Below are 13,720 nucleotides of genomic sequence, written 5' to 3'. Positions count from 1 at the left end.
AGAGGTGACCTGGAGGTCTCTGCAAGGGCAAGGGGAGAGGGACTTGGGTGGGGGAGAGCGGGCAGTTTTGTTGGGTCCCTGATGAGCCTTTCCTCTTTCCATCTACAGCAGAGCTCCCGCGGTCCTCAGCAGTGAGGCTGGCCTCCCTGCACGACCTGCCCGCCCAGCTCCTGGAACTGTATCAGCAAGGCTTCTCACTAGTGGCCCTGCACCCCTTCGTGCAGCCAACCCACGAGCGGGAGAAAACACCCCTAGAGCACATCTTCAGGGCCATCCTGATCAAGAAAACTGATAGGTAAGTCTTCTGAGGGTCAATGGTTAGCTTAGCATTACGAGGCTGTTGCGTGTTGAATGGAGGAGGGAAAGTGAGAAGACGAGGGGTGGAGAATATATTTGAAATTTGCATGACGTTCTCAGGGCCTCTGCCCTCTGACAGGTAAGGCAAAGTGTTAGACAGCCAGAGAGGAGTTTCATAGTGTCCTGTGACTGTCCACGCCTGACTCCGTATCACATCCTGTCCCTCCTTTAATTTTTTGGATTACACTCCACTAGAAAAATGCCTCCTCTGAAGAGGTGTACTCCCAGAATGATGTAGCTGGTAAAAGCATCATACTATTAATCTCAAATGCATGGCTGCAAAACACAGTATTTTTTTTTAAGTTTATTTATTTGTAGGGGCGCCTGGGTGGCTCTGTTGGTTCAGTGTCTGACTGTTGTTTTTGGCTCAGGTAATGATCTCACGGTTTGTGAATTCCAGCCCTACGTCAGGCTCTGTGCTAACAGTGTGGAGCCTGCTTCAGATTCTCTCTCTCCCTCTCTGTCTCTGCTCCTCCCTGGCTTACTCTCTCTGTCTCTGTCTCTCAAAAATAAATAAATTTTTTAAAAAGTTTGTTTGTTTCTTTACTTATTTATTTTGAGAGAGACAGAGACAGCAAGAGTTGGGGGGGTGGAGGGGGCAGAGAGAGAGAGAGAGAAAATCTCAAGCAGGGCTCAAACCACGAAGCCATGAGATCATGACCTGAGCTGAAACCAAGTGCCAGATGCTTAACCAACTGAGGCACCCAGGCTCCCCAAAATTATTTTTTTAGAGGCTATATGCAAACTTAATATCTTCCTCAAAACTGTAGAGATATTGGATATTTTAAACTTACCATAAGTTCTGTCAGTCACTAGGGAGGAGAAACAAAAGCCACTTGAATCAAGTGCTGTGATTGATTTGGTCTTCATTTTGATTTTCAAGACTTTGAGGATGTTTTCCAGTACGGCTTGCCCAGCTGAATGCTTATTCTTATGCTCTTATTGGGTCTAATTAGGCAAAGAGAGGTTGAGGTTGGTTTCTCAAAAGGAGCAGTATTAATTTTAAGTGATTTTTTGTTTTTAACAACAAAGGTGGGATAGTAAACACGTTATGTTTTTGTGCTTCATTGTGAAATAAAGTCTGGCGAGAGGAATCAGATCTGTCCTTTGGCCAACTATCATGGGAGGAATGATGACATGAGGTATAGTTTAAAAAGCGAGAGGGCAGAGTGACTGCTTCTCTTTCTCTCTGCCTGGAAGATAGACACCTGGCTAGTGAGCTCACCAAGGCCAGCTGTGAGGCAGAGGGCTGAGTGTCTAAGATGGGCTCCTCCTTCCTGGCCAGTAGAGTTCATTTCTTCATGGCTGATCAAGCTCTGGGCTCTTAGTCGGAGTCAACATGCATTAGAGTTTGAAGTTAGAGATGGCAGGCACCTTTGCTAATGTCCAGAATTACCATAGTTTGTGTAGAGTAAAACTTTTCTCAAGTCTGTCTTTTCTGAGTATTGGTTTCTTTATGTCAATTTGCTGTATATCTGGGTCAGTCACAAGAGAGCGTTATTCTGGGAGCCATAGTGGTTTTAGGTTCCACCAACACATAGGATATGCCTGATTATTTATAGGTCCCTTGTACCAAGTGTTCACTGTGTGCCGGGCTTTGTAGGTGTCATTTCATTCCCATAAGCAGCCTTTGAAACAGGTACTTTTTTTCTTTCCATTTTAGCAGTAAGGAAGCTGAGGCCCAGGCGTTGACTTCTCTGTCAAGGTCACACAAATGGCAGCAAGCAGAGCTCTGACTGGTCCCAGGCAGGCTGACTCCCAGACCTGCATCTGAACCCTGATGTGAGGTACCTGAGGTGTTCCTGCACCCAGGATTCTTGTGGACAACTCCTTCCCAACAAAAGTGGGGAAGATACCTTTGATTTTTAGATGAAGTAATTTCATCATTCCACCTTCCTCCATTTTTACCACTCAGTCTCAAAGAAGTCAGAATTTCAGAAAGGAAACAAAATAAAACCAACCTACCATGTGCCTTCCAGGTTACACAAGGCATACACTGGGCATCAGTGTTTCTGTTCCTTACCTCATGCCACTGGCCTTGATGTTTAGCGGGGAAAGTCCACTTTGGCCAGGTTACAAGAGCATCCCTCTTGTGTAATTCCACTGTCAGGGATTTGCCATGAACTCAGCACATCATAAATGAATTTGACTCTAAATGTGAAGATATGTTTTGTTTTGTTTTTTTTTTTCCTGCTGTGGAGTACTGCCTCTCAAACTTTGATGTGCCTCCTGTGAATCTCCAGGGATATTGTTCAAGTGCAGGTCTGGAGGTGGGCCTGGGACTCTGCATTTCTTTCTCTTTTTTTTTAATGTTTATTTATTTTTGAGAGAGAGAGAGAGAGAGAGACAGAGCATGAGCCGGGGAGGGGCAGAGAGAGAGGGAGACACAGAATCTGAAGCAGGCTCCAGGCTCTGAGCCGTCAGCACAGAATCTGACGCAGGGCTCAAACTCACAAACCACAAGATCATGACCTGAGCCGAAGTCAGACCCTTAACTGCTTAAGCCGACTGAGCCACCCAGGCGCCCTGAGACTGCATTTCTAACACATTCCTAGATGGTATCGATGCTGCTGGTCCATAGATCACACTTAGAGCAGCAAGGGTTAGAGGACCTGACTAATTCTTGTCCCACTCCGTACCTGACAGTCACCTGCATTCCTGGGGATTGCCCCTTCACTGCCAGGGAGAGTTTTGAGAACTGGAAAAGATGAGAAGGAACATGCTTGTGGTTGGAGGGCCTGTGCTCTATGCTGACCTGGCTGTCAGTGAGTGCTGTAGTGTCAGGGGCACATTTGTAGATTTTTCTGATACTAAATGATTTGCAAGGCCCGAACTTACTCTCAATTATCTGATCAGATGAAGTGGGTGAGAAAGCTCCTCTTAAGGATGAAGAACCCTCACTTTTGGGAATAGTCCATTATCAGCCAGTGGTGGAGCTGAAGTGTTCAAGAGGGGTTTTTTTACTTCCACTGAGGACAGTCCCTGAGCTAATGAACTTACTTTCCAGAAAAGGAAAATGGGTCAAGCTATTAAGAAGAATGAGACACGGGTGTGCTTGAGGGTTTTTAAGTAAGAGAAGATGGCATTCTCCTTGGGTTCGAGTTCACTCTGGTCTACAGTGCCTGGACCACCTGCCTGGATGACTTTAAGGAACATTCCAGGTTCTTAACAAGCAGAATCAGAGCAAGAAATTCCTTGGGTAACTTTGTGCTGCATCTTTGAAGCTGCTCCCACCCCCACCCTGTTGTGTTTGTTTTTTTAAAGGAAATTGCTAAAGCCATGGTAATGACAGTGGTAATTTGCCATTCTCTTGGCAAAAATGACAGAATTTCCCCCACATCCATTCCCCATTAGTATTGGGTGGGAGGAGTGGGGGTGAGAAGCAGGATCATTATAGGATATCATTTTAAAGGACAGGCATTTTCTCATAACAAACACAATAACCATGTGTGTTTGCAACTGAGAAAAGACACCACACTATTAAAAACAAACAAACAGGGGCGCCTGGGTAGCTCTATCGGCTAAGTGTCCCCTAGACTCTTGGTTTCAGCTCAGGTCACGATCTCAGGGTTCATGAGACTGAACTCTGGTCAGGCTCTGTGCTGGCAGCCCAGAGCCTGCTTAGGATTGCACCCCCCCCCCCGCCCCTCCCCCACTTGTGCTATAAACAAACAAACAAACAAAAACCAGTGGAGCTTTTCCTGTACCAGTAGGGAGTTTATGTAGTAGAAATGAAACAAAGGAAGTACATGATTAATCTTTAATAAAGACAGTGAAAATGATATTTTTCATAAAGTCTGCCAAAGTTCTGACAGCTGTAGATGCTGTTAAATGAAGTAAGTTAGGTCTCAAAGATGAAGTAAATGCCTGGTTAATATTTTTTCTAAGTGGACCATCTTGATAGAGCTGTAGGTAAACTTTTTAGAGTACCATCAGTCCAAATCAAGTTCGTTTGCAAGAATTACCATGGGATGACTACTTGAAACTTGGATATGAATCTTAATACGTTTGAAAGGTGAACATAATGTTTTTAGCAAATAACTGGCCTTTGGGATCTGCAGCCAGACCAGGAAAAAGAATAGAACCATGCAGGCTTGCACTCATTTCACTCCCTCACTCCCTCATTCATTTGCAAACACTCACTGAACACGTATTCTTTGTAAGGTTTTTTCCTAGGAGCTCCACTTGGTGGGGAGGTAGAAGTTGCGAGGTTCAACTGGACACGGAGCTTGCCTTCCAGATACCTGCGATTTAACTGAGAAAATAGGGGGCACCTGGGTGGCTCAGTCAGTTAAGTGTCCCAACTCTTGGTTTCAGTTCAGGTCATGATCTCATAGTCTGTGAGTTCAAGCCCCACATCAGGGGCATGATCCACATGATCTCATAGTCTGTGAGTTCAAGCCCCACATCAGGGGCATGATCAGCACATCCAGGCTGACAGCACAGGGCCTGCTTGGGATTCTCTCTCTTCCCCCATTCTTTCTCTCTTTCTCTCTCTCTCTCTCAAAATAAATAAATACACTTAAAAAGCAACTGAGAAAATAAGGCATGCCGTGGGAGTTTGGAAAAAGAAGTCACCTCCTGCTGGAAAGGAAACCAAGGAAGTGTTTCTGGAAGAAAGAGCTTTTAACGTGGTCCTGATTTCTTTGGGGCAAAAATAGGAGTAATGTGCAAGGGGTAGAGGAGTGTATTTAAATCTTATAATGAAATGTTTTCTCATGGAGTTTGGATAATTTGTGAGCATCGTTGACGGTCTAACTGGATCATTAATGAGTTTTTCCAAAGGCTCAGCACAGTAGTATTTCTCTGAGCCCTATACCATTTTGACAAACCTTACTTAAATCCACGGAAGATTGCCTGATCTTTTTTCTTGAAAATTCTGATACCCACCCTTTCATTTTAAGATGTCAGGCCAACCCATACACCTAAGTACAAATTGTTCTTGATCCTAGGTGTGTTGAATTTACTTTGAAAACTGACTCAAGAATGAATAGCTGAATACGGAATATTTAATGAATAAGTAGAAAGAGAATTTGTACTCTTTCTCAAAGCTCTTTCCTTGGAACACTTAGTGATTTTTAACGGACGGTATAGTTAGTATAGTTTCATTCACTGAATTCTAAATACAGTTAAGTTGTCCTTCAATTTTTGGGGGCAGCTTTCCTTAGAATGAGTTGCCAAAGATCTCAAAACTTGCTAAGAGAAGTCACTTATTACAATGTCACTTCTGGTATTTCGTGAATATGGGTTTAATTCTAGGTCATTTTATGGTTGTAGACATGAGTACAAAAACACATTGTGCTGCCCCATTTTTCAGCTGCTGAATTGTCATTGTTCACACGTAGAGCCATGATTGAAGCCATTTGGGTCCAGGTCCCCTGGGATCTTGCCTTATATGGTACAGAGGACCACAAACATTGGTGAATTCTGTCCACATTCATCAGGTGCCCTTTGGTCTAGGGTGAGGGGCTGGGGCACACAGCCAGGCGCTGCTAATGCAAACGGTGGGATTCAGAAACCCTTGTGGAGGGTGGAAAATGCATATAATGAACACTGCCCTTAGGAAAAAAAAAAAAAAAAAAAAAGGAAACTACCTTTGAGAATCTCTATCAGCCCACGAAGTAATACTGGAACATTTCTCTACCTGATCTGTGCATGTTTTCCTGCAGGACTAGACTAGATGGGTGTCTCCTACAGTGAACCCCGTGGGGAAGTAAGTTGGTTCCATGTAGAAAGAGCCTTCGTTAGAATCACGCCTGGGGACAGGGGGGTGAGGTGCTTGCACCTGCAGAGGCAGAGGCGTTTGTGGGAACCTGGGTGGAGGGAAAGGTCTCCGCGCCTCGCCTCCCGGCTCACACCCATTCTGGGACACATCTGCCTGTTGAGAACAATTGGGCTGTTTTAAGTGGTAAACAGGCCTGTCCTTCAGTCAGATTTCTCTGAGATAAATGTGTGAGATAGTAGCTTCACTATGCAAAGATGGCTCTAAAGAGCTCTCAAAAAACTTCTCTGCTGGGCTGGGAGTTGTCAGATATATATGCAAATTATGTGAATGCCCAGCTAAATCAATAGGTCTTGGTTTTCACCTCTCACCCGGAATTTATTAATGGAGGTGCTTTAGAAAAGGAGGCTCTGTGGCTCCCATTTGCTCTGTGTCTGGAATGATGGGTGGATTTAAATTTTTTTTTTAATTTATTTTTAAGAGAGAGACAGAGTGTGAGCAGGGGAGGAGCAGAGAAAGAGGGAGACACAGAATCCGAAGCAGCCTCCAGACTCTGAGCTGTCAGCGCAGAACCCACTGCCGGCCTCAAACTCACAAACTGTGCGATCATAACCTGAGCCGAAGTCGGATGCTTAACCACTGAGCCACCCAGGCGCCCTGATGGGTGGATTTGAACAGGGAAACAAGTGGTGAGATGGGTCTCCCAGGCAGGCGGACTGGTTCTGGAAGAGCCAGAACCCAGAAAAGCAGACCAGGGATGGTGTGGGGTGACCAGAGCACAAGGTCAGAGGGAAGCAGGGAGAAGAGGCATGAGAAGCACAAGGGCCTGGACCAGGAGGCTTCCAACAGCTGGGCTAAGAAGTTTGAATTTACCCTGAGGTCCGTGGGGAACCGTTGCAATAGTTTTGTTTTGTTTTGTTTTGTTTTGTTTTGTTTTGTTTTGTTTTGGAGGAGCAACCCTTAGAGTCGTGCTGAGTTTTCAAAGTGTAAGAGGCAAAGGAAAAGAAAACTAAGAAAAAAGAAAAAAAAAACCTAAGAGGGAGAAAAAAGGAGGCTGTCAGTTATGGAGGGAGCCGGATGGTAACTGAAGTAGGCTGAGATGGATGGGAGATGTGTCTGATGGGAGGAAATAGTGGATTTTAACATTTAGCTGAAAAGGGAGAGCATGAGGGTAGAGGAAGAATCGAGATACGAGTGCAGTTTTGACTCTGGGTGACCCGGAGGGGTAACTGGAGGAGGGGGGGCGTGGGGACGAGGAAGGGTTGTGTCTTCGTGGGGTTTCCCAGAAACAGATCCTGAGAGGATCAAGGAAGTGTTCCCAGGAAGCCTCGGTTAGAAGTGGGGACGCGGGACGGGGAAGGGAAGGAAGCCAGCGAGAGTACGATGTCAACCTTGGCCTGATTCGGCAGGAAGCAGCAAGTGTACCTTGAGGCTGGGGAAGCGGCTTCCGTACTCCTGCACCGAGGAGCCCTTTGCCGCGAGCCACCCTAGGCACTTCCAGATCCAGGGCACATCCCGGAGAGGCAGTCACGATAGCCGAGGAAGACCTGGAACGTGCAGATCCTGGGGGGACGCACAGAACCAAGAGGGGCTTTGGGGGGCATCCGGGTGCGTATGGGCAGCTTCCACCGCAGAAGGAATGTGAATGGCATCAGTTAGGTCGCGTCGTGCTTGCGGGCAGTTGCCGGTGGCAGGATGTCCACTGGCAGGTGTGTGCCGGGCGGTCAGGAGCCAGGAGAGAAGTCTGAGCTGAGTGAGGTCATGGGAGGCTGTGTGAGGCCGCGGGAAGCCCATGAGGACGGGCCCACTGCTGCGTCGCTGACTGAGCCCAGCCTGTCGTGGTCCCCATTCCCTACACCAGATGCCTCCGGTAATTCTTAGAAAAGACGCAGTGGCTTGCCGAAAGCCGCGCTAAGTGAGCTGCTCTGTTCCAAATTGACCATATGCTTGGAGTCTGAGAAGTTTTTCCTCTCAGACCGCATCAGCAAGCTGTACTCCCAAGTACTTACGAGCAGCCCAGATTGCTGGATGAGTCAGCTCTGGCCGCCCAGTGTCAAGTGATGCAGTGAGAGATGATACTTTTGGCTTTTTGCTGTTTTATTTCCAGGAAAGCAAATATCAGAAAGTGCCCAGCCTTTACCCCTTACTCCTTTTTGGGGGCTGGGAATCTGAAATCCTGAAGACTGACTTTTTTTTTTTTTTTTTTTTTTCCCCTAAGATAGGGCTAGCAAACTGAGATGCCTCCAGGGGCCAGGATCTTGGGTTGGGGCTCCTGGGTATCAGAGAACCACTGCCTCACTCTGCCCCGTTGTTGCCAGGTGTCACCAGATCTTGTCCGTTTTCTTGAGAAAAGCCAGAAATCTGGATTTTTACATGAAAACTTCCCTTTTTTCAAGATTGCCTCACTTTTCCCAAATACAGGCATACCTTGCTTTATTGCGCTTCTCAGATACTACGTGTTTTACAGATTGAAGGTTTGTGGCACTCCTGTGTCACGCAAGTCTGTCGGTGCCATTTTTCCCAACAGCTGCTCGCGTCATGGCTCTGTGTCACAGTTCGGTATTTCTTGCAATATTTCACACTTTTTCATTACCACTGTATTTGTTATCATAGACTGTGGTCAGTGATCTTCGACGTTACTGTTGTGATTGTTTCGGGACACCACAAAACGCACTCATGTAATAAGACAGTGAACTTAATAGATCAAGGTGTGAACTGGCTGCCCCACCAACCAGCCACTCCCCCATCTCTGTCCCTCTCTTGGAGCCCCCCTATTCCTGGAGACACAGCAGTATTGAAATCAGGCCACTTAATAACTCTGCAATGGCCTCTAAGTGTTCATGTGAAAGGAAGGGTCACACATCTCTCACTTTTAATCAAAAACTAGAAATGAGGAAGCTGAGGAAGCCATGTTGAAAGCCAACATAGACTGAAAACTAGACCTAACTAACACACAGTGAGCTAAGCTGTGAATGCGAAGGAAAGTTCTTGAAGGAAATTAGAAGTGCTGCTCCAGGGACCACATGAATGATAAGAAAGAGAAACAGCTTCATTGCTGCTAAGGGGAAAGTTTCAGTGGTTTGGAGAGAAGAGCAAACCACCCACAACATTCCCTCAAGGCAAAGTCTAATCCAGAGCAAGGTCCTAACTCTCTTCCATTCTATGAGGGATGAGAGGTGAGGAAGCTGCAGGGGAAAAGTTTGAAGCCAGCAGAGATTGGTTCATGAGGTTTAAGGAAAGAAGCCTCCTCCTTAGCAGAAGGCGGCAAGATGAAGCAGCAGGTGCTGATGGAGAAACTGCAGCAAGTGACCCAGAAGATGTGGCTGAGACAGTGCATGAAGGTGACTACAATAAACAGATTTTCAGTGGAGACAAAGCAACATTCTATTAGAAGAAGATGCCAACTAGGACTTTCATAGCTGGAAAGAAGTCATTGCCGGGCATCCAAGCTTCAAAGGACAGACTGACTCTCTTGTTACGAGCTAATATAGCCAGTGACCTTAGGTTGAGGCCAATGCTCATGGAAAATTCTGAATATCCTAGGTCCCTTAAGAACTATGCTAAATCTACTCTGCCTGTGCTCTGTACATGGAACACCAAAGCCTGGATGATAGCTCATCTGTTTTCAACATGGTTTACCAAATATTTTTTTTTTTTTAATTTTTTTTTCAACGTTTATTTATTTTTGGGACAGAGAGAGACAGAGCATGAACAGGGGAGGGGCAGAGAGAGAGGGAGACACAGAATCGGAAACAGGCTCCAGGCTCTGAGCCATCAGCCCAGAGCCTGACGCGGGGCTCGAACTCGCGGACCGTGAGATCGTGACCTGGCTGAAGTCGGATGCCCAACTGACTGCGCCACCCAGGCGCCCCCCAAATATTTTAAGCCCACTACTGAGACCCATTGCTGAGAATAAAAGATTCCTTTCAAAATATTACTGCTCATTGACAATGCACCTGGTCATTCAAGACCTCCGATGGAGACGTACAATGAGATTAATGTTGTGTCTGTGCCTGCTAACAACATCCGTTCTGCAGCCCATGGATCAAGAAGGAATTTCGACTTTCGTGTCTTATTATGTAACAAATACATTTTGTAAGGCTCTGGCTGCCATAGATAGTGATTCCCCTGATGAATATGGGCAAGGCCAATGGAAAACATTCTGGAAAGGATTCACCATTCTAGATGCCCTTAAGAGCATTCGTGATTCATGGAAACAGATCAGAATATCAATTAACAGGAATTTGGAAGAAGTTGATTCTAGTGCTCATGGATGACTTTGAGAGGTTCAAAACTTCAGTGGGGGAAGTCACTGCAGATGTGATGGAAACAGCAAGAGAACTAGAATTAGAAGTGGAGTCTAAAACTGTGACTGAATGGCTGCAATCTCATGATAAAACTAACGGATGGGAACTTGCTTCTTATGGATGAGCAAAGAAAGTGGTTTTTTGAGATGGAAACTTCTCCTGGTGTAGATGCTGGGAAGAGTGTTGAAATAACAACAAAGGACTTGGAATACCACATAAACTTAGTTGATAAAGCAGCAGCAGGGTTTGAGGGGATTGACTCTGATTTGAAAGAAGTTCTGTGGGTAAAATACTATCAAACAGCATCATCACATGCTACAGAGAAATCATTTGTGAAAGAACAAGTCAATGGATGTGATAAATGTCATTGTTATCTTATTTTAAGAAATTGCCACTGTCACCCTAACTTTCAGCAACCCCCCCACCCCCACCCTGGTCAGTCAGCAACCATCAACATGGAGGCAAGACCTTCCACCAGCAAAAAGATTAGGACTAACTGAAAGATTAGGACCATTAGATGAGGGTCAGCATTGTCTAGCAGTAAGTATTTTTAATTAAGGTATTTTGTGTTTTTAAACGTAATGATATTGTACACTTAATGAACTACAGTATAGTGTCAGCATAACTTTGCTATGCAAAAAATTCATTTGACTTGCTTCATTGCACGAGTTACTTTATTGCAGTGCTCTGAAACCAAATCTGCAGTGTCTCCAAGGTATGCCTATAACGTTGTGCAGCCCTCACCCACCCCACTGGCTGCCATCTTACAATCTTTCAGATTTCTGTATGATGCTTCTTTCAGTGGAGTTAATCATTCACCCTTTGAGCTGCCTAGTCTCCCTTTCACACCCAGCAATCATCAGACTTCTCAGACCCTCTTGTTACCATTTCTGTATGTCTGCCCACCTCCTCTCCCCCTTGTTAAATCTTCTTTCATCTTTGGATTCCCATTACTTAGAGTGCCAGGTGGTGAGTAGGTGTTGCTCAATAGAATTTTCCTGAATTGAGTAGAATAAAACTATACCCTGGAATTTTGCTACCATCATTCACTAAAAGACCATAAATTCACTGCAAAATGGATCTGTCTTCAGTTTACATATTTACCATACCAAAAGTGCATCTTGATAATGTAGCCACACAACATGGACCCCAAGTAATGGATCTCTCTCTCTCTCTCTCTCTCTCTCTCTCTCTCACACACACACACACACACACACACACACACACCCTTTCATTGCCCAAATAAAAGTGATTTGCCACAAGGGTATATGTATGTTATTTTTCTTCTTTTTTTCTTTTTAAAAATATCCAAAGGATGGCCTTCAAAGGAAAGGAAATCTTTGTGGACCTTAAGTGGAGTACAAATGTATTACATTGCCTTTTTTTTTTATAGCCCACAAGATAACATGAGCATTTTCTTTGGCATTTGCAAAGGGCAAAATTGGGAAAGTATAAAATTATACTGGAACTAAAAAGAAAGTTCTTTTAAAAATTATAATCGAAAGTGTCCTCTTTAAGTGGCCTTATGTCTCTTCATGTCTAATTTCTACCAATTACTTTGACTCTTGGGAGAATTATAGGGTTTCTAGAAAGAGGCTTCATAATTAAACGAAATACACAGGGGGTGGTAGCCTACAGGGGTGTGCCCTAGAAAATGCTCCCACGCGAGGCTGAGGTTCAGCCCTGAAGCGTGCTGATTGTTGGAATCACACGTGGGGAAGAAAAGTAACGCTGGGCTTAGCAGTGATTGACATGTGTTACTGTGGTGGGGAAACCACAGCAGCTGGTTTATTCCCTGACAGCAGAAATTGAGGAAGGTGAATTCAAAGTTCTTTTCTTAAATCAGAGCAGGGAATACGAAGGCGTTTGTTTAGCATGGAGGTCGTTATTTTAGATTCAGATATAGAAAGGGCCCCCACTCTGTGCTCGCAGCTGCCCCTCATTGTTGGCATGGTATCAGCCTTCATCAGTTTTCTCAAGCTTCCTGAGGTATTTGGAGGACTTGATTAGCTCTCCTGGGCTGCCACTGTACCCCCCAAGGAGCTGTCCAGCATCACCGAAGACTGCCTTAATTTATTCCTCCTATTTCCCATCTCACTCTGGAGTGACACCCTTCTCTGGTGTGTTGAAGTATCAGGATTCACTGTTAATTATTGTGTTTGCACTTTCCAATCTAATATGCTGGTGTAAAGCCACATTCTCTTGGGGAAAGAGAGTTTTCTTCAATCCACACCCCTAATGGCTTGCCTAGTTACTCTTATTCTCCACCTCCAAAGTGTCGGCCTTTGTCCCGGTGGAGAGAACAAGGGAGCAGACATGCACTGTTCAGTGAGAACTCATTCCTCCTGCCCGCTCCCCGTTTTATAGCTGTCCTTGATTGCCTGTGTTATTCCCCGTGTTTTATTTTTTATTTATTTATTTTTGTCTCCTCTGAGAGAGAGAATTAGCATACTAGTGATTTCCAGTTGTTCCCCAGTAGTTTAGAATGGCGGAGAATAGCAAACAGGTACCCAAAGCACAGAAACACAAGCACTAAATTTCTTTGAAATATCCTGTTGATCTTAAAGCTTATGCAAATACTAAAGTACCATGAAATGTCTGTATTCGTTTTAAAATCAAATAAATAAAGCCCCCCTTCCCCACGGAACACACAATCTTTCAACAACAATGGAAAATTTATTCTGTGGCATTACAGGTGGGCTATACAGATAGTTACACACTATTTTGAAGGCCTTGTGCACACAATGTAGGTAATTGAGTTGCAGATACTTTTACTGAAGTGTTAGATTTTTATATGCCTATTGCATATTAAATTTGGGAACTCAGATTGTCTTACTTTAAATATTCCTGGCAGTCTTTTTTGTCTTTTCTCTTTGTCAATCAGACTTAAATTAGTTTGTGTGTGTTTTTCAAGCTGAGAAAGACATGGGCATTACCAGTGTTGCGTCCTGGAAAAAGGACTTAATTTTACATATTTAGCTGTGAATTCAGCAGCAGGTGAGAAGTAACTGTCAGGTCCATATAAATATATTATTAGTGATTTCTGTGTTCTTAGGATTTTGATATAATGACTGTCTTTATATCTATATAACTGTCTCGTATAATTTTTTAAGTGTTTGAACGATGGAGCCATTTTACAAAGAGATAAAAGCTATAAATATGATTTAGTGGAGTACATCATTTCATTTGCCTTCCATTCATCAACCATGAGTTGGAACTGAAAGTGGCTCCAAAGTCTTTAAAAACCAAATTAGTAACTTGTATTCATACAACACCTGTTTTTGAGAGTCTGAGAGCACTTTTGCTTCACTCCTATATGTGTTAAGTCTTATAA

General features: G+C 44.4%; 1 protein-coding gene across 5 annotated transcripts in view; it reads left to right on the top strand.

The window, feature by feature from the left end:
* The window catches only part of RFTN1 (raftlin, lipid raft linker 1), a 207,719-nt gene that overhangs the window by 80,431 nt on the left and 113,568 nt on the right, over positions 1–13,720 (top strand). For 3 of the 5 annotated variants that reach the window (XM_045503713.1, XM_045503717.1, XM_045503716.1), the window contains one exon: positions 109–295. In XM_045503713.1, the coding sequence (XP_045359669.1) occupies positions 109–295 (187 nt within the window). The remainder of the gene's footprint in view (positions 1–108; positions 296–13,720) is intronic. The other 2 variants (XM_045503715.1, XM_045503718.1) reach the window with 1 other exon arrangement.

The sequence above is a fragment of the Leopardus geoffroyi genome, chromosome C2 (genome assembly GCF_018350155.1).
Source record: "Leopardus geoffroyi isolate Oge1 chromosome C2, O.geoffroyi_Oge1_pat1.0, whole genome shotgun sequence".
In the NCBI taxonomy this organism is placed as follows: Eukaryota; Metazoa; Chordata; class Mammalia; order Carnivora; family Felidae; genus Leopardus; species Leopardus geoffroyi.
The sequence above is the reverse complement of the archived record's forward strand: the minus strand, read 5'-3'. Positions and strand labels throughout refer to the sequence as shown.